This window comes from Onthophagus taurus, chromosome 11 (assembly GCF_036711975.1).
Source record: "Onthophagus taurus isolate NC chromosome 11, IU_Otau_3.0, whole genome shotgun sequence".
In the NCBI taxonomy this organism is placed as follows: Eukaryota; Metazoa; Arthropoda; class Insecta; order Coleoptera; family Scarabaeidae; genus Onthophagus; species Onthophagus taurus.
The window spans coordinates 6,449,730-6,470,164 of record NC_091976.1 but is presented as its reverse complement, the minus strand read 5'-3'; the positions used below and the strand labels follow the sequence as shown (position 1 = coordinate 6,470,164).

The 20,435-nt window shown below is 35.7% G+C and overlaps 3 protein-coding genes across 5 annotated transcripts; 1 reads left to right on the top strand and 2 right to left on the bottom strand.

Moving 5' to 3' along the window:
• The first annotated feature begins 2,289 nt into the window (after positions 1-2,289).
• LOC139431859 (uncharacterized) lies at positions 2,290-11,180 on the top strand. Of its 3 annotated transcripts, none has more exons than XR_011641896.1 (3): positions 2,290-5,948; positions 6,923-8,019; positions 9,207-11,180. XR_011641896.1 is itself a non-coding variant. In XM_071200075.1 (3 exons), the coding sequence occupies exons 2-3, from the start codon at positions 7,724-7,726 to the stop codon at positions 10,132-10,134; spliced, it is 1,224 nt and encodes a 407-aa protein (XP_071056176.1). In that variant the 5' UTR covers positions 2,294-5,948; positions 6,923-7,723; the 3' UTR covers positions 10,135-11,180. The 3 variants fall into 3 exon arrangements, 2 of the variants coding, with proteins under 2 accessions (XP_071056177.1, XP_071056176.1); XM_071200075.1 differs by having other exon boundaries at positions 2,294-5,948; XM_071200076.1 differs by having other exon boundaries at positions 6,923-11,180.
• LOC139431861 (uncharacterized) lies at positions 6,021-11,871 on the bottom strand. Its single transcript, XM_071200078.1, has 2 exons — positions 11,176-11,871; positions 6,021-6,836 (listed from the first exon to the last, which is right to left on the bottom strand). The coding sequence occupies exons 1-2, from the start codon at positions 11,302-11,304 to the stop codon at positions 6,105-6,107; spliced, it is 861 nt and encodes a 286-aa protein (XP_071056179.1). The 5' UTR covers positions 11,305-11,871; the 3' UTR covers positions 6,021-6,104.
• LOC139431860 (transcription factor Adf-1-like) lies at positions 8,249-10,332 on the bottom strand. The gene is made up of 2 exons (XM_071200077.1): positions 10,200-10,332; positions 8,249-9,108 (listed from the first exon to the last, which is right to left on the bottom strand). Exons 1-2 carry the CDS (start codon positions 10,330-10,332, stop codon positions 8,312-8,314), a joined length of 930 nt encoding a protein of 309 aa, XP_071056178.1. The 3' UTR covers positions 8,249-8,311.
• Positions 11,872-20,435: the final 8,564 nt, after the last annotated feature.

Here is a 20,435-nt window from a genome sequence, read left to right as displayed (position 1 = left end):
CCATGTTCTTCTGATAACAGGGTGTTATTTTCAAGAGATATGTTTAATTCCACATCAATATTTTTGTCTGATAGTGATGACGTTGTTGACTGTTTACCTAAGGGAATTTCTGCACTTCGAAACACACTACCTACTAAATATTCTTTTTGAGTTTCTTGGTCTTCAGTATTTGAATTAGATCTTAATAAGGCTGAATTACCAAGTACAATTACCTGTATCCTTTCTAAAGCACTCAATGGTGTCGGATGATCATTCAAACCACCCCTACTTCTTATTTGTCCAAAGAAGTTTTCTAACACGTCTTGATTTACTCTATGTGTTAAGATGTATTGGATATTATATCGACTTTTCATGTCCTTATATAATCCCTTCAATGAATTTATGGACATCAAAATTCCTTTTTGAAATGTCTGCAACACTCTTTTTTTACATTTCAATTCCGATATGACATAGTGCATAGAATCGAAAATTTGATTTTGACGATCTACCTCTTTACCATAGCCACTTTTTAATATAATTGAATTGCATGGTGTATGGGAATTCATGACATCAAACCAGTCATTTACTAAAGTTATAAATTTACTTAACACCAATGCGTTTTTTTCGGTTGAATAGTAACGTTTTAAAGCTGTCGCTGTGGTCCTTGACAGTAGTTGGGCTCCTAATTTGACATTTTGTCTTCTAGGACCCTCATATTTGATATGGTTTTAATTTATTTTACATACAACAACTGTTAATTTCGGTATTGCATTCTTTAATTAATTTTTCCAAGTAATGTTTATTTATTCTATCTTCTTTTAAAATAAATTCGGAATCTACCAACAAGTTTCTAATTAATTTTAATAAATGTGGAGTGTCTGCAAAGAAATAGATGTTGTTTTAGTGCACGGATGACTGATATAAGTATTTACGTGATTAACCTGGAAATCCCTCCATAAGCCTACATTTGATGAGCCACAGTCTGAAACACAAGCGACTACTTCATATCCAATGTCATATAATTTTGTTATTAACATTTTTAAAATGTATTCAGTAATCCGAGTGTCAAAATCAACAAAAATTGGTTGTTTCCAGGAATGAAACAATCCCCTTGCCATAACCACTTGCATTTGAGAGTGTGGGCCAATAATTTGATCCCTTTTTCTATCATATTCATATGATTCTGCCACTTTCATTTCGTCAAACGAAAGAACAACAACTTTTTCCATTTCGTTGAAATTTTGCACTGCCACTGATAAAAGAAGAAACATTGAGTTTAGTACACTCGCATGTTTATTTTTGAACATCAATTTTTATCTGCCGCAAAGACTTATCGTAAAAACAACGATACTGGGTCCCCGGTAATCCACATTCACGATCTGACTGAGAAATTGTGAACATCAATCACAGTTGCGAACATCTTACACCTCTCAATGCGATACTCTTCAGCAATACGAAGGAGAAATGTCGAGAGAAAGGCTATAAATAGGCTATAGATCAGCCGACTGTTCTTGTAGTTTCAAATTATTTCTGTTTGTTCAATGTTCTCTTTTATGATCTACTACCAGAATGTGCGAGGCTTACGAACGAAAACCGAAACTTCTTACGCAAATTCTATGAACCTTGCACATGACTTAATTTGCCTTACTGAAACAAATTCGAATGATTCGATCTTCGACAGTGAAATCCTTTGTAACAACTATGTCATTTTTAGCCTTGATAGAAGTTTTTCTGATTGTGGAAAATCTGATGGCGGTGGTGTTCTTGTGGCGGTTCGTAGGGATATTCTAGTTACCCCGATGAAAGTGCTTGCGACAGGTGCTAAAGATTTGTGCCTGTCCGTGCGCTGTGAAAATACGCGAGTGATTCAAGATGTGCGCGATCAATTTCCGGACACCCCGCTTTTAATCGTCGGGGATTTCAATATTCCGTGTATCTCCTGGACCGTCTCTTCTGGATGCGGCCTCATTCCTGTGGGTGGCTTGGATGCTAGAGCGAAAGAGTTCCTTTTTATGATTTCTTATTGTGGTTTCTTTCAGTTCCACAACATTGTAAATTGTAATGGTAGATCATTAGATGTAATCTTATGTAATTCAGATTTAATTAACTCTGTATTTTCCTGCGATGACCCGCTAGTCAATTTGGAGGCTCATCATCCTGCTGTAGAATTTACCTTTTGTTTAATCTGGACTCATTGTCTGAGGAATTGTCACAAGATTGGTTGGCGCTTTGATCGCACAGATTATGATGGTCTTAAAAGTGTATTAACAGCCGTGGATTGGTGTTCTGTATTTAATCTCTTTAATATTGATCAATGTGTTACGGCATTTTATTCGGTTCTTAATCGGTGCATGGCGACTTTATCCCGCGTGGTTCCACACGTAGTGGTCGTTTTCCTGACTGGTATTACCCATCAACCATAAAGCTAAGGAAAAGTGAGATTTCACAAAAGATCGAAGAAATGAGGCTATTTTGACGACTTTCTCTCTTTTAAATTCTTGCGTAAACGAACTAAGGTGTTAATGCCTCTGACTACACCTCAAACGCATACAAGATTTCCTAATCGATTCTTCTTCTCATCTATGCTCGTTTGTTAAGAGCAAGAAGCGTGGTGGGAGTGGCATTCCGGCTGAGACGGAATATGATGGCAATTTAGCTGATAATAGGCAACAAATCTCGGAACTATTCTCCGAGTACTTCTCATCTGTATATATTGACGGGAAACTTGTTAATCGTTATTTCGCTGGTACCTTTCTTGGTGAAACCTGTCGCTGGTTTTCACAGCAGGATGTAGCATCTCTTCTAAGTCATGTTAACCCTAAATTAGGTCCTGGTCCGGACGATCTGCCGGGCAAGTTCATCGTCCGGAGCTTGCTGCACCCTTATTTCATATTTTCTCACATTCTGTGAAATCCTCCATATTTCCAACGGAATGGAAAAAAGCCTATATAATACCGATCTTCAAATCCGGTAAGAAACACCCCCAATTTCGCTTCTATCCATTATTCCGAAAGTTTTTGAAAAATTAATTTACAATAAATTATACTTTAACCTTCAACCTCAATTTATTTATCAAACAACATGGTTTTCTGCGGGGACTGTCGGTTGAAACGAATTTGTAAACTATATTCAGAGATCCATGAATGACTGCCTTCAGGTTGACGCCATTTAAACGGACTTTAGCAAGGCAGTCGACAGGATACATCATTGTATTCTCTTGGAAAAACTCGCTAAGTTCAACTTGTCGAATGGCTTGCTATCATGGATTGCTTCTTACATTTCGAACAGACGTCAAGCAGTTAAGGTGGTTTTGTTTCTAATTTTAAGTCCGCTACGTTGGGTGTGCCACTGGGCAGTCATTTTGACCGATTTTGTTTTTGGTTTATATCAGTGATATTAACGAGTGCTTTCTTCATTCAAATTTTTTGCTGTAAGCGGATGAATGTGGGATCTTTTCTGGAATTGGATCCATGTCTGACTGTTTAACGGTTCAGCAGGATCTGGAACGTCTGGAAGAGTATTGCTTAAAAAATTACTTGTTTCTGAATTACGATAAGTACTAATAGTATCATATTCAGCAGAAAGACATACCATATAAATTTTGTGTACCGTTTGGGAACACAGTCGGTAAATGTTACTTCCCAAATTAGGGACCTGAGCGTTGTTCTTGATTCAAAAGCCATTCCAGTTTCGTGCAGGACACCGCTCCGGATCGTGTTTTCTTCCACATCGGAAACAATTCAAGTTCTTTATCAATGTTTTTGTTTAGTTTCTTACTTTGTGACATATTCTCTGGACTTTCCACTTTATTTCATTCTTGTGGTTGCATGAACTTAGCTTGTGTATCAATCAATTCCATGATACGAAGCTTGGCCACCACTGGCATATATCAACGATTCTCTACCACGACTCTTTCCTAGGTGGCGCACAATGTACAACACCATGCTGAACGCTAAAAACACTTTAACTGTATAAAATGTGATATAATAATAAATAAACATAACCTAAATGTTGTGTTTGTAAGATAAACCAACGGAGTGATTTGACAAAGTAACTTTATTGTTTCTAGTAATAAGCGTAATAAGATTTATAACTCACTTAACCTAACAGTATACGCCATATGTAAGAACGTATTCGTAACGTAACGTCCATTTCTTTTGTTCGCTAGATGGCGCTACAATATAATCATTCGAATATATATAACAGTCCTTCCCTTGTCATAAAAGAAAACTACAATATAATATAACTTACAAATCTAAACGATCAAGTGCTTTACGTGATCTTTGTGATCTTCGTAAAACTGGAGTGTCACCTAGGTTGGGTAAGTCTGTTGAAGCAGGTACTTCACCTGAATCAGGCAACTCAATATCATTTGGGAAATTCTGGACTTGAGGTACGGGATTTAACTGAGTAGCAGAACTCTCTATCGGTAACGGAGTACTACTAGGAGTAGGATCGATCATTCAATACTAGTGGTGTATTTTGACCTATGGTTCTAATTTGGTTTGTATGTCGCTTCCATATTCATTCATCATCTAGCTGTATCAAGTACGTTAATTTTCCTAATTTCTGGTGAACTTTTCCAAATTTCCATTTGTCCGTACTTAAATAATCACGAACCGCAACTCTTTCTCTCTCCTCAAAACTTCTAAAAGTGATACTTAAATCATTTGGAAACTTGTTTTTGCATTCTGGTAACATTAAGTCTAATCGTGTGAAAATTTCTCTGTTGAACATTAAATAAGCTGGGCTCAATCCTGTAATTATGTGTGGTGTTTTCCTGTAGTTTAATAAAAATTTTGATAAATTCTTCTTAATGTCAGACTGATTTGTTCCCAAAGTCTTTAATGCTTTTTTAAACGATTGTACATATCGTTCCGCCATACCGTTCGTGGCTGGATGATATGGTGGTGACAATTTATGAACGATTCCATTTTCTTTCAAGAAATTTTTGAATTGGAAAGATGTAAATGTGGGACCATTGTCACTTACAAGGACTCTAGGTAAACCAAAGGTACTAAATATTTGTCTTAGTAAGGGTACTGTATTGTTTACAGACATATCTTTAATTACATGAATTTCTGGCCAGCGAGTATACGCATCAACCAAAATTAAGAAATAATTGTTCATAAAAGGTCCGGCAAAATCGATATAAACTCTTTCGAAAGGCTTTGTAGCTTTTTCCCATGGGTGAAACGAACATTTCGTAGGGTTATTTTTAAATTTGTTACATTCTAAACAATTTTCTATTCGATCTTCAATATCTTTCAGAATACCTGGCCACCAACAATAACTTCTGGCCAATTGTTTTGTTTTTACTATACCTGTATGGGTGGAATGTAATTCGTCTAGTATTCTGTTACGTAGAGTTTTAGGAACTACTACTGTTGTCAACGGAATAGGCAATTTTGTTGTAAAGCCCCCATCGACGGTCGAACATGTTGGCCAACTTCCAACCCAACGTCGAACCCAACATGTTGGGTGTGTCCATCCACGATCGAACTTCACATCGAGTATGTTGGGACGACCTCATTTGTGCGATGGATCTTGAATCGGTTACATCTCTATGCGCGGGTGTTATATGTTTAAATAGAAAGAAAAAAAGGAAACCTCCACGTTTGTGGGCCAAGAAGTGGCTATTAGAGCGAAATAGTTTCAGCCACATGTCGTTATTGACTGAAATAGCTACCAATGAGCCACAAGACTACAGAAACTATTTACGCATGAATGAACAAAGTTTTGAAGATCTACTTGAACGAGTTTATAATCTTCTTGAAAAAAAAAATACGAAATTGAGAGAATCCATTTCTGTTAAGGAACGCCTTGTTGCCACACTTCAATTTTTAGCAAGTAGTAGAAGCTATGAAAACCTGAAGTTCAGTTGTGCGATATCGGCACAAACGCTTGGCAGAATTGTGCCAGAAACGTGCACAGCTATTTTTGATGTTCTCAGAGACGACTTCTTAAAGGTAAGCACACCATGATTAACATAGATTCGTAGACAAATTACAGATATAAGGTTAATTAACTACAAAAAAATATAACTACATCACAAAACAAATTTATTACGTGTACAATGTTAATAAAACATGTTACAAACGTAGAAAGTTAGGTTATATTCAATGCTAATCATTACGAACTTTATCTAAATGCAAAAACTGTCCGAGTTCATCCCCAACATCTTGACGGTTAATTCTTTCTTCAGAAGAGGTAGTAACTGCTTTAGTTTGAAACTCTTGTTTGTGAGTATTTGATATATATAAGGTAGGTTCACTTGCTGCTTTTAGAAAGTTGGTATTAGCAATTGCAGGTGAAGGCACTACAGATGTATCTGTAGGTGGATATTGAGAAGGCGGTGTACTGCATAGCTGTTGTGTAAAATAGTTAGGAGTATGGGAGATGTATGAATGATGCGGATATTGATTACTATATTGGTTTTGAATGATAGGTTGCATTTGAGTTGAATAATTAGGTGACTGTAAGTTGGTATGGTTTGATTGTTCTGTCATTACTGTAGAATAGGGTTTTAAATTCCCTAACTTGCCGTAGAACAGAACGTCGGATATTAGTTTCTCTGCAATCACTCGTTGACATCGGTCCATGTCTTCTAACTGGAAAGCCACATTGTTTCCAAATGCGCGGAACTTATTCTGGCTGGTCAACACAGTCGTAGCAGCATCTAAAAAATTTTCTTGTTTTTTGTCCAACGCTGATACGTTCCTCTTTTTCCTGGTTGCTCTTTTTTGGGTACAAGCAGCGGACGTACTTGGTGCAGACGAATCACTTAAAGTAACACATTGGGCGGATGAAACAGTGGGTACACTAGCTTCAAACCCTCTTGAAGAATCGTCAAGTGTCTCAAACCAAAAAATTGAGTCAACGATGTGGTTTTTAAGAACGATTTGTTTTAAATTCTCCTTAAAACAATTGTTTTTTATTTCAGTTTCCTTGCAATGCGTCAGACTGGATGAACATAGCGGAAGACTTTAAAACCTACTGGCAAGTTGAAAACTGCGTTGGTGCTATTGATGGGAGACATATAGATATTCGTCAACCTCCCGGAAGTGGTTCATACTTCTTCAATTATAAAGGATTTTACAGTATTGTCCTTTTAGCTGTGGTCAACGCTAATTATGAATTTATTTATGTAAATTGTGGCACCAATGGAAGAGTATCCGATGGAGGAGTGCTTATGGAAACAGATTTTGGGGAGTTGCTGGAAAATAAAAAATTAAATTTGCCCTCACCAACAAACTTTCCTGATAATAGAGATATTTGCTTGCCGTTCACATTTCTTGGAGATGAAGCATTCCCTCTGAAGGAAAACTTAATGAAACCTTACCCAAACAAAGGAATTACCCACGATGAAAAATTTTCAATTATCGGATGTGTTGTGGAAGACGAGTGGTGGAGAATGCGTTTGGCATACTTGCCAACAAGTTTAGAATTCTTCAGACAACAATGAATGTTAGCGTAGAAACATCAGAAGTTATTGTTCTTGCGTGTTGCGCTTTACATAATTTTTTACGCCGAAGAAGTCCATCGTACCTTAGGTAGAGGCTACATTGGCGCCTGTTCAGGTCAGATCAGACCATACCAGACCAGACCAGACCAGACAAGATCAGATTAAACCAGACACGTCCGATGTAGTGGCTTCATTTGTACGGTTTTGTACGGTGGATAATACCCGACGAGTAAACACGGGGTTATTATTATTTGGTAAAGTGCAGAGAAGAGGTTCATAATGAATTCCTCAGATTCCGATGAATGGGATGAATGGCTAATGGAAAATATTACTAATAAATACAAAAAATCGAAGCGCCGTTATTGGATGCACACATTATACCAATCACGCGAAGAAGGGGAGTATAGAAAAACTTCTCTAAAGCTTCGAAATTACCCCGAGAAGTTTAGAGAGTATTATCGAATGGATATAGCTACTTATGATTATATTTTAAGAGCTATTTCTGAAGATATAAAACGATATTCAAATTTCAGACGGTGCATTGAACCTGGGGAAAAACTTACAATATGTTTAAGGTAAGATAAATGTGTATATTTTTCTTGGACCTTATTTTCATTGTATGGATGTACCTTTTCTGAGTGTTTCGGGTTCTTTGTATGACTTATTTAAAAAAAAAAACAACATAAACTTTTTTTCTTAACGTTTCAATTCTTGACAAGGAGATTCTTCAGAGTAATTTATTAAGTATTTATTAAGAATTTATTACATAGTTAAGTTAAGTTATTACATAATTAATACAGTGCATAGTTACGAAATATTTATTTTATTAAAGTAACTTACATAACATAATGTAGGCATCTACAATCTTTAGGAACCTAGGAGCTCTAAGTTGGCAATGTAATTCTGTAAGTCAGACGATGTTTGTGAGTGTGGTTGATTTGGTTCTTCAGGTTCATCATTTATTGTTATAGAAGAACTTTGTGTTTCTTCGTGAGTTGGTGTTAAAATGTAATGAATTCGGCTGGAACATCTACTGCTTGCTGGAGTTGATGTTGACAGTAGGTTGCTATCGTTTTGGTAGGTTCCTTGGTTAATATTCTGAAGTTCTCGTGAGATAATATTAATAAACTCCATTCTCACTTTCATTTTTTGGACATCTGTAAATTTGCGAATGTGAGGAAGTATGCTTTTAAAAAAATGCATATCGTCATCGTCTTCTTGGTTTTGTGGACAAGGTCGTGCCCGAAGTTTTTGCTCAAACAATTTTACCTTTTTTTTTTCAATATTGATTACCTCATCTTGGAAACTGTTTCGTTTTCGTTTAGGTTTCTCAGATACTTTATCTATTATTTCCGAATCTTTTTCAACAACATCCTGTGAGGTAACATTTTCCGCATTTATTGCGGAAACTTCGCTATTTGGGGAGTTTCTTGATGATGCGTCTAGTAAATCACGTGAAGAAGAGGCAGATGGGATATTTGTTGCAGTTTTTCTGGGTAATAAAACATCTTTCAGGAACAGCATATATTTGAAGTAGGGCCATTTACAATCAGCCTCAATGTATTCATCATCTGCTTCTTGACCTGACTGAGTTGCGTTGACTTTTTTAAATTCTCTTCTAAACGTGTCGCGTAGAAGTTCCCACTGTTTTTTTGCTTGCTCGACTAAAAAATAACAAAGCTCATAAGGTACTTGCATATAAAGTTTATGCTAATAAATATTCAAATGGACACTGTTATTGCAATTATATTTTATTTTTCAGATATTTTGCGACTGGCTTGTCATTTCGTTCGCTAGCATTCTCTTTCCGTGTTGATCATTATACAATTGGAAAACTTGTTGAAGAGCTATGTGATGCGCTTTGGAATAAATTAAGTGCTACACACTTGGCAGTTCCTAATCAAGACGGATTTCGAAAAATCTCATCAAAATTCAACGCAAGATGGAATTTTCCAAATTGTGTAGGTTGCATCGATGGAAAACATATAGAAATAAAATGTCCACCAAAGTCAGGAACTATGTATTACAATTACAAACATTTTTATTCGATTGTTTTGCAAGGAGTAGCGGATGCAGATTGTCGATTTATTTTTATTGACGTGGGCTCTTATGGAAGACAAAGTGACGGAGGAACTTTTGCCATTTCTAACTTGTACGATTTTCTGGAAAATTACAATAATACTTTACCTCCACCTGCACCCATTCACGGAATACCCGATGATATGCCGTTTGTTTTGTTGGGTGACGATGCCTACCCGTTAAAAACATACTTAATGAAACCTTATTCAAAAAGGCAACTTACAAATCAGGAACGAATATTTAACTACAGGCTGTCCCGTGCAAGGAGATGTATCGAATGCACTTTTGGTATTTTATGTGCTAAGTGGCGCTTGTTAAATAAGGCCATTGAAACGGATGTAGAAAAGGCTATTAAAATTGTTAAAACAATTTGCTTATTGCACAATATGGTTATGGATTTTGAAGGCTCTCCTAATATTGCAATAGCGAGACAAGCGCTTGAAATTTACAGAAATCAAAATCAAAATAATGTCATCAATAACGCTAGAAGAATTGGCAGAACATTTAATAATAATTCAAATGACGCAAAACAAATACGAGAAGACTTGAACCGATATTTTAATGGACCTATCGGATCCGTTTCCTTTCAAACAAACTGTTTAAATATCTAGTTTTGGTTCATTGTAAAATTCTAATGAAATATAGCTACCTAATAAATAAATTACACTTTACATACCTGAAACGCCCATTTTGTCTCCAATATCTTTCCATAATAGACTTTTTATATCCCTGTTGTGGTATCTTTTATCCCGTTGATCCCAAAGAGGTGGATTTTCTCTGATGAGGTCGATTAAAAGTGATTTGTCCATTGTCTCACAAATCAATTTACGGCCGTAGTCTGAGACAATGTCAAACACGTTTGATTCGTACCGACCGCCGGAACGTACACGTACGTGTCTGGTGAAAACGTGTCTGACGCGGTCTGAACGGACAACTGTAGCCACTTATCTGGTCTGATCTGGTCTGATCTGGTCTGATCTGGTCTGAACCGGCGCCAGTGTAGCCGTAGCCTTACTCCAAGTTGCGTGGATTGGGAGGATGCTGCAAGAGGCCAGCTAACAGAGGGTGAATGGAGACGGTGTGCGCGTGAATTTTTAGGCCTTCAGAGATGAAGACGGGATACAACGGAACACTCAATTGCTAATGCAGTTCGGGATTGGTACAAATGTTTTTATAACACTAATGGAAGTGTTGAATTTCAAGAAAACATGATTAATAACCGTTGATAGTTGAATGTTCTGTAAAACCTAAATTGACATATATCTTGTACTATAAGTTCCATTAGCCGTTCTGTAGTCGTGTAATGTCTAACAGACCGACAAGGTATTCTCAGTTTGGGGATGGATATCTTCGTAACCGTTCAATGGAAAAAATTGCGATAAAATTTGTTATAATCAATGACCATTTCTACATAACATATATGATTTTTACCGCAATTTTTTGTATCGAACGGTTGCGAATATATCGATCCCCAGACTGAGAACACATCGTCAGTCTGTCAGACCGTACGCGACTACAGAAAGGTTAAGTATTGTTTCTAGAAATAAACATTACTTATTTAAAGTCATACCTTGATACTTGTCATGTTATAATATTACTCATTAGTAATATAGTCTATTAAAACAATTAGTATTAACAATAAAAACACTTACTGTAACTCGTTCTTCTAATTTGTCCTCGCCACTCTCTTCCTCGTCCTCCAGTGGCACCTCATCTCTTTTTCGTTTTTCCAACGACGATATACCTTTTCTAGCCATTTCTTGGTCGCTGGTGAATACCATTAAATCATAATACCATAGACTTGGTTCATATACGTCATCTTGACCACTTCCGGTCCGTTTTGAACTTTGCACTTTCTTTAATTCTCTCCGAAAGGAAGCTTGGAATGATTCCACTTTCGCTTTTACAAATTTCTCGTCACAATCTGGAAATATTTCCTTTGCCTTATCGATTAATGCCGTATACCCTTCCTTGCGAAGGTGTTTGTTACTATAATTTTTGTGTTTTACATCCCACAGCGAACGTTAGTCCCTGTATATTTCGATAAATTCGCTCCAAAACGTCTTATTATCGTTAAAAGACATTTTAACCCAATGTAACTCCAATGTAGTGTAAACACTATTAAAAGATGTCTAAACTGACGTCATTCTCGTCGAGCCGCTCGACGGTTGACCATCCACGATCGAACATGCTCGGTGTTGGGCTCGAGTTGGCCGTAGCTGTCGAGCCGAGCGCCCAACCCAACAAATCAGTCGAGCATGTTGGAAGCGCGTCCATCGACGGTCGAACATGTTGGCCGAGCCGCTCGGACCCAACATGTTGGCCAACATGTTCGACCGTCGATGGGGGGCTTAAAATTCATTATGAATTTTCTCAGTATGTCCCATAAAATATGCAGTTTCTTCAGAATTTAGGTTTAAAATTTGCATAACAGGCAATTTGCTTTCTTAATCTCTTAGAAGAAATATTTCTAGGATTTTCTAACTGAGCCTTATCAGCAAATTTTCTAATCGCAACATCACCTCTTGCCCAATGTTCACTATTAAGATATGCAAACAAATACGGGTTGGATTTTGATACAATAGCTGTTGTGTGTCTAATCTGAATAATATAGAAATAAGTAACGGGGTGTAAGGTCCAGTTTTAATTAAAGAAACAACTTTTTAAAAAGCTAATATTTCGGTTATGTATTGTAACCTTCTTCAGAGCATTAAAGTTAAAGATAAAGTTTACTTAACGTAATTAACACTTACTTGTTTTTTGAAACTAACAATTGTAGAATAATCGAAAACCATTATTAAATTTAAAGGATCAAAAACTAAGCGAAACCATTAACAAAACTGGGTGAACCAACAAGCATACAAGATGTCTGACAGGTGTCTGACCAACCTCTTTAATATAAAAATAACATGTGTTGTTTAAGACTTAAAAAAACTTTTAAATCACTGATACCAACCAAAATTGTGAAGAAGAAACTTACAAAATTAAACAGTTGAATTAAATAATTATAATAATTAGGTTTATCTTTAACTTTTGTTAATCTCAATAATGAGACATATAAGTGTTGTAGAGTTGGAGGAAATAAAATAACGGTAGGTTACTCCCCTTTTCTCCCGTAACGACTCTTTTATACTGCTTTGTTAATTGCTTTTCGGATTCAGATAGGGAATTAATAAATTCTTGCTGATTCTGAGAGGATACGTAATTCAGGTACGTTTCAAGCTTAGCTCTTGCGTTTATAAAGTTGATTATTTTTATTAGAACTGACATTACACTGGAAAATGTATTAAGTCATGCTTCGCACATAACACTTGCTGGTGTATTATACAATAAAATTCAATCAGAGAATATGAAATATTTTGCTTAAGATACTGAATCCAATGTTTTTCCCTACCATACTAGGTTCGCCATCTGTTGTTACAGAAACTATTTTCTGAACATCAATATCCATTTCTTTAAATGCAATATCAAATTCTTTAAAAATATCAAGGCCGGTCCTTTCAACGTTATTAGTTTTATTAACTCTTCTGTCATTATATTTCCAGACTTACACCGAGCAAAAACTACTAATTGTGCATAACCATTTTCATCATTACTCTCATATAAAGCAATTGAATACATTTCTGCATAATTGAAGTCGTTATGTATTTGCGAAGAAAAATTTTTTTCTAATTCTATTACTCGATCTTTAATTGTATTTCGACTGATAGGTAACTCATTTATAAGCTTCATAATAATCAAGTCTTTTTCTTTAAAATCAGCAAACAATGTAGGACTACATTCATAAAACACTTTTTTACAAATTCTCCTTACAAAGAGGTTTCCCGTGACGAGCAATACAATGGGCAACTTGGAAACTAGCTGCTGTAATGTTATTTTTTGGAACTGTGGTTCAGTTGGATCTTTTTCATTATATCAATGTCAATATTCGCAGAAAAGATTCACTTACGGTGCCACGTCACGCGTCGACTGCTTTTCGGAATTCATTTACATACGGCATCACAGTTTTTTGGAACACCCTTCCTCGCCCATTAAAAGTGTTAAACGTGTCAAAGTTTAAAATTAAATACAGACGGTATCTATGTGAGCGACAGACAAGATTGAATTAGTTTTCCTTATTATACTCAGTTATATATATATATTTTTTTTGCGCTGTTATGGATTATTTGTTGTTATAGTACATAGAAGCCAGGGGAAGAGCAGGCCTCACTACCAAGGTGTTGCCTGACCTGGCTACCTAATTAACCTTCTTAATTTTGTTTATTATGTAAAGTGATTTATATGTAAAAGATTTTTGAGGGTTAATAAATTGCATTATTATTATTATAAATAGATAGCACTGGAGCCGATACTAATTTAGCTTTAATAACTTCGAAAGAACTCAACTGTTCTTCTCCAAAATGAAATTTGGCATTAGCTTTTGTAAGGTACAATGGTTTAGCAATAATTGAAAATTTCTCAATGAATTTTCGAAAGTATGACCTAAGTCCAAGAAAACTTTGTAATTCCCGGACATTACGTGGTACAGGAATACCGAGGCGTAATACCTCTTTCATTTATTAAGTATGCTAGAAATTCATCTCGGAGGCCATAAACTCACATTTATCTAATCTCAGGGTCATTTTATTTTTTACTAGTAACCTAAAAACATGCAGCAACAATTTAAAATGATATTCCAGTGTTTCGCTGGTTATTAATATATAGTCCAAATATATGGACACATCTCCATTCTCGATTAATGGTTTGAAAACGTCATCAACAAATCTTTGAAAAGCAGAAGGACCTACTTTTAAACCAAAAGGCATCTTCAGATATTCAAAATAACCCAGAGGAGTAACAAACGCAGTGTACTTGATAGAATCGGGATGCATATCTTTGTGGAAAAATCCATCTAGTCTAGCCGGGAAAAATGCTTTTTATTATGCAGTGCTAATATTTGGTCTTCAGTAAGCGGTAATGGATGGTTATCTCTACTGAGTACCTTATCTAATTGACGATAATCAATGCACATACGGATTTCTCCATTCTTTTTCCTAACTAATACAATTGGTGAAGCATACTCAGAATTACTTAGTTGAACAATATTATCGCGTAATAAATCATCTAAGATCTGTCTTACTTCACTCTTCTCACAAAAAGATAAACGTTTCGGCTGATAATGAAGAAGATTAGAATCTTTGACTATTAACTTCTAAGTTATTAATTCGCCGTTTACGTTAGGTTTCTCAGGTTTTTCCGGTTGCAGGTATTCCATTATAAATAACGCCTTAAAATCTAATTTGGTTTGCTCAGATAATTGATTATTTAATTTAACACTATCTACTTCACTAAAACTATTAGAGTCAACATACATAACATCAATATTGATTATCGCCTGAATGGCTTCGGTTTCAGTCTCGTATATTTTTTCGGTTCTCAAAAGTAAATTACACTACATATTTTAAAACATCTCGACCTAATACAACACAAGACGACATAGTACTATCCGGCACTACAAGTAAAACTATCTCTTTTGTACAAATATCTAAAGTCAAATCAACCGTTACCGACTGCTTAATAATTAACTTTAATTGGTTAATACCACAAAATTTATTAGAATCAGTTGTATATTTATCGAAATTCTGTACAAATTTGTCTTTAATGAAACTAATTGGACTTCCCGTATCTAACAAAGTATATAATGTTATAGGTTGGTTACTTATCTGGTAGACCAAGTTACGTTGAAACTCATCTTCGGATCCACAATTGTCAATAGTCGATACGTTCCAAATAAATGCCCAAAAACGCCTCGTTTTACTTGTTGACACTCATTCGCAAGATGACCCATTCTGCCACAATTGAAACATCTGGAAATCCTCCCTTGGTCCCCTCTGTTGTTTTCTTTTCCGGTGTTTTTTGCTACTTCTTTCGCAACTGGTTTAAAAGTGGTACGTGGTCCCATGGTAATGTTCTTGAATCCTTGCACCAAATCTTCCAAACATCCATAACCTTGCATTGGGGCTTGATTTCGTAAACCCTGGTCTGAAATTCCGTCAATGAAATAATCCAACAACTCTTCTTCCGGTACCTGGACCTGATTTGCTTTTACTATTTTATCATGATAACAATTATAAAAGGTTTCGGACGATTGCCACTTCCTGGATTCGAATAATTTCCGCAATTCCATGCGATTCGGTCGGTAAACGAACATTATTTTCATTTTTCTTAGAATTCCTCCGACATCTTTAATCTCTAATGTTATATTTTTACAATACAAGAAAAGAAGCTACATATTTTATAAACCTTTATTATGAAAATTTTAAGTAACAATGGAACAGAATCCTAATTCTACTTTTAATAATAGTAATTATTTATGTTCACCGTGCAATTAGAACAACCCGAAAAAGAAGCATTAGTGGTGTCGTCGGTCTCCTTCCTGGTGGCAATTTCAGTATGAGTGCTAACATCAACATCATCTATAATAGCTGAACTATTACCATTATTTTCTGACGTAAAGGTGGTTTGACAATCAACAATTTTTTTGGCAACACTGATCTTATGTTCCACGGATCCTTCCACATATGATTCGGCGATACTAAAACTGTTCCACCCTCCCAATTTTTTCAGATCTGTAATATTGCCACCCTTATTGGCCAAAACTGTCGAACTACGCCTAAGAGAGTAGCCCGTGTACCTTTCAAGTTCCGGAAGTCCCAAGAACGCAGCAGCTAATTTGGGAACCGAAGCAATCTTATGTATACTCACTCTCTGAGTATTACATTTTCCACGGCCGTAGAACATAAAAAAGTTGTTATGTGGAGTATGCTACGGTCTCAAATTTTTATATTTCATCACAATATGAACATGATTAACCGAACCTTCAGAGTCGACAGTAAACATTCGGTATTTGTAAGTTTTGGTTTATGATGATTAATGATCATAAACCATGATGATTAATTGTCACTACAAAAACATTTCTTCTCACTTTTTTAACATCATCCACAGTCAAATTGTAGATTTCGTTGCATCGGGTTGCGCCAAATAAGCCAAAAATGGCAACTACCAAAAAACAACGTCAAGGATGTGTTTTAAATATTGACTATCCTCTGCATCCTTAAGGAAAAGTGTCAGGTTATCTCGTCAAAACCTTTGCTTTTTTTGCTACATGTCTAACAAAATTTTCCTTTTTAAATATGCACTTCATATTTTTGTAATATGTAGTAAAATATAATGCATTTTATTATTTTTGTTAATAAAAAGAAACAATAACACTATATTTTATTAAATTTACCTCCAAAGTTTCTGTATTAATGTTTGGAAAATTAAAAAAATTAAATTTATTTCTTTTAACTAAACTTATTTCTTTATTTGTATTTATAACGGCATTTCAGCTTAAATGTTTCGTTGGGATGATGAACAGCCAACAGACAATCCGTCTATTGTGTACATAACATTTAAACGTTCTTGTTCAGATATAGCGCTATTAATATAGCGCTAATGTGAAATGTTTTTCATAGTTGTGGCGCTAAAGTGAAATTTACTCTGAAGTACTTTTTTGCTATGCTGATCTTAGCAACCAACCATCGTTATGCAAAAATAACGTACGTTTCTTAATAAAAATAAACAATAGCACTGCTTTTTATTAAACTTAACTCTAAATTTTCTTATACCATGTATTAATGGTAGGATTACATTCGTATACTGCTCCCAAAAAAGCCTCAATATATTCAAACGCAAACCATATCGGTTTATATATTTCATTGATCCCTGCTCCAGATTTAATTGATCCTTTTTTCTTTCGCAAATGGCCTCTGAAGGTAGCCATTAATGAATCCTTTTTTTTTCTTTAAAACTGGTACCGGTATTTGTAATAACTCACTTAAACGAATCCACGCATCATTAACTTTCCTTTTATCTTTATGGGAATTATCTTTTGGATTCTACAAAACGGGTTCGGCCTGATATCCAGTTCGTTATCCAGTCACCCATTTTATTCCAAATAATTATTTGTAATATAAGTACGAAGGCTTTCACGGCCGGTGTTAATTGAACTAAAATTAGAACTAAAACTAGAACTAACACTAGAAACTTTTGGGTTTTGCCGTGCGTCTTTTAAGAAAAACTTTTAGACGTTTCGGATGCCATGTTCCAACTTTCTTCAGAAACTGGTTCGAAGTGTTCACTTTTTTAAAAGACGCACGGCAAACCCCGAAAGTTTCTAGTGTTAGTTTTTCTAGTTTTAGTTCTAATTTTAGTTCAATTATTTGTAAGTAATGGTAAAAGCTTGCAAAAGAGGACTGCGAAACGTTACGACATATACGTAACGAATATATACGCAACCAATGTTCACTACAAAGAGCTAAAAATAGCATCCTTAAAAAGGGTATTCACAGAGATTCCTTCATACGATCCAATCCGAAAACATCCGAGTAACCGAATTGCATTCTACGTTCGGCTACGACCGAAACGGTAGTGTGTAGGGGTATTTTTGCATCGAGACGAGACTTGGCGAAAGCCCTTTGACTCGTGCCAAAAAACCGACTCCGGATGGAGCGCTGCTGAGGCGAGACGAGCGTCCATACACACTCTCGCTCTCGGGTTTCCTCGTGTGATCTCAATACAAATGCTATGGAACTCTCCTACAAACATAACTGAACGTAACCTTACAAAAGAACCGGGTGGGCCACTAAGAAAGGACGCCGGCTATATCTCAGAAACTGTTGATCGCACAGTTATCAGACAAAAAAATTCTTATACAAAAGGGACCCATAGAAACTGCTGGAAATTATTTTCAAGTTTGTAAAACTACCGCTAGGGGGCGTAATGCCAACGACAAAATTTAAAATGTAGTTTTTCGTAAAATTTGGTAATAAACTTCATTCATCTATAACATTTTTAGAATCTTTAAATAATTTCTGACAACTTTCGTTAGTCATTTTTTTGCTTACTGCTTAAATAAGTGAGGTACGGGGTATTACATTTACTATTATAAAAGTAGCCCTAACTTTGGAATTGTTCATCCGAATACACCAAAAATGGTCTTGTTGGAAAGAGGAGGAATTTTTGTATTCGATGACATCCGAAATTAGGCGATTTACTTTCTAAGTCAAACGTTAGGTGGCGTAATTTGTCAGTTCTATTTATTTTTACAATTTTCTTGAAAAATTCAAATGGAAACGTATATTTTTGACAAAGTATGTGAAAAGAGCGTTAAGAAGTACGTTATACAGTGAAAAAAGCAATATCGTACGTGTTTTAGTCTTACAAATATTCAAAAAAAGAAGGATAAATTAAAACGTAACTACGTTTGCGTGATTATTTAATATCATAATAAGCTTTCAAAAAACAACTTTAATCAACTATCCTAAAAGAAATCAGTGATGTCTTAAATTCAAATTGTCTGCCATCAGCAGCAATGCACTGCTGTAGGCGCTGGTGCGTAGATAAGACGGCAGCCTCTATTTCCGGTAATGAAATATTGCGGATAATATTTCCTATCCGTTCGATCATGTCTTCTCGCGTCGTAGGCCTGGTTGTAAAGACGAGGTCTTTTATTCACCCCCACAAATAAAAATCTAAACATGTTAAATCGGGCGATCTAGAGAACAAAAATTATTAGTTAGATGTATCACAGAATCATAGGTACTACAGACTTGTAAAGTTTAAAAACTGCTAAGTAAGAGGTACCTCGCTGGCCAAGGATATAAACTTCCTCTGCCTATCCACTTATTAGGAAAAGTTTCGTTCAAAAATTGTCGCACATTTGCAGAGAAATGTGCCGGGCAGCCATCGTGCTGAAAAAACATGTCTCTGCGAATAGCTAAAGGCACATCTTCCAAAAGAATTGGCAGTTCATTTCTTAAAAAATTGAGGTACCATTTAGTCTATTGTTAAATATGTAAGGACCAATAATGCGTCCTCCTAAAATAAATCCTTGATGCTGTATTTCTCGCATCCAATGAGGGTTGTTACGCGACCAGTAATGCATATTATGCAGGTTTACACCACCATCACTATTGAATGTGGCCTCGTCAGTCCACAGTATCCTTGAAAGCAGTTGAGGATCTTCTATTAACATGTTTGTTAACCAGTGGCAGTAATCCAGACGAATATCATAATCTCTTGCAGTCAGAGCCTGATGGAGAACTACGTGGTACGGGTGCATCCTACATTAAAATGTGTTCGTATTCTCTCTGGTCGATTTCATAAAACATGTAGTATTTTCATGTATTCTTTTATACCTACCTATATTCTCTTAAAATACGTCGGACCGTTGTCCGAGTAACACCTAAATCAACAGCGATTGTTCTTTTGCTAAGCTGTGGATTGAATTCCACATACGCTAAAACATTTATTACGTTTTCTTTAGTGCGACTTCTACGTGTTCTACGATATATAGGACGATGAATACTTCCTGTAGTCCTTAACTGATGGGCTATACGGATGAAAACCTTTGTGTTATAATGCCGCCGTTGTGGATAACGAACTGCGTAATGTCTTGCAGCAATAGTTGCATTCTGCATGCATTCAAAGTAACTCGCAAGCATATCATACGCTTCCTCATTGGTCGGCATTTTTAAAATAGCTAAATTAAGTTACTCACACGACAGAGAAAAGACTAAATGACAGTAACAACAATTTGATTTGACGCCATAAAATTAAACAATCGGATTTTGTTTTATCATGGCCCGCTAAGATCAATGAGAATATTTTGATATTACCTACTCAGGTCACCCTTCGACGTATTATACAGGGTGATTCGTAAGTAATGGGCTAAATTGTAAATGTACGTTCAGGAGGCCAAAATAATAATATTTTCATTAACAATAATGGGTCTTAGTCTGCTCCTTACTGAGATACAGGATGTTAAAGCGAAAAAAATAAAATAGATTTTTGTTAATAGATCAGCTACTTTTCTACATAATGACTCATA

Excerpts from the sequence above, each read along its gene's own strand:
- LOC139431861 (XM_071200078.1), bottom strand. The coding sequence starts at position 11,304 with ATGGTATTCACCAGCGACCAAGAAATGGCTAGAAAAGGTATATCGTCG. Across the intron at positions 6,837-11,175 it reads AATTAGAAGAACGAGTTACA|ACACTTGACGATTCTTCAAG; the intron begins GTAAGTGTTTTT and ends TTTTGGTTTGAG.
- LOC139431860 (XM_071200077.1), bottom strand. The coding sequence starts at position 10,332 with ATGGACAAATCACTTTTAATCGACCTCATCAGAGAAAATCCACCTCTT. Across the intron at positions 9,109-10,199 it reads AGACAAAATGGGCGTTTCAG|TCGAGCAAGCAAAAAAACAG; the intron begins GTATGTAAAGTG and ends GTTATTTTTTAG.
- LOC139431859 (XM_071200075.1), top strand. The coding sequence starts at position 7,724 with ATGAATTCCTCAGATTCCGATGAATGGGATGAATGGCTAATGGAAAAT. Across the intron at positions 8,020-9,206 it reads AAACTTACAATATGTTTAAG|ATATTTTGCGACTGGCTTGT; the intron begins GTAAGATAAATG and ends TTTATTTTTCAG.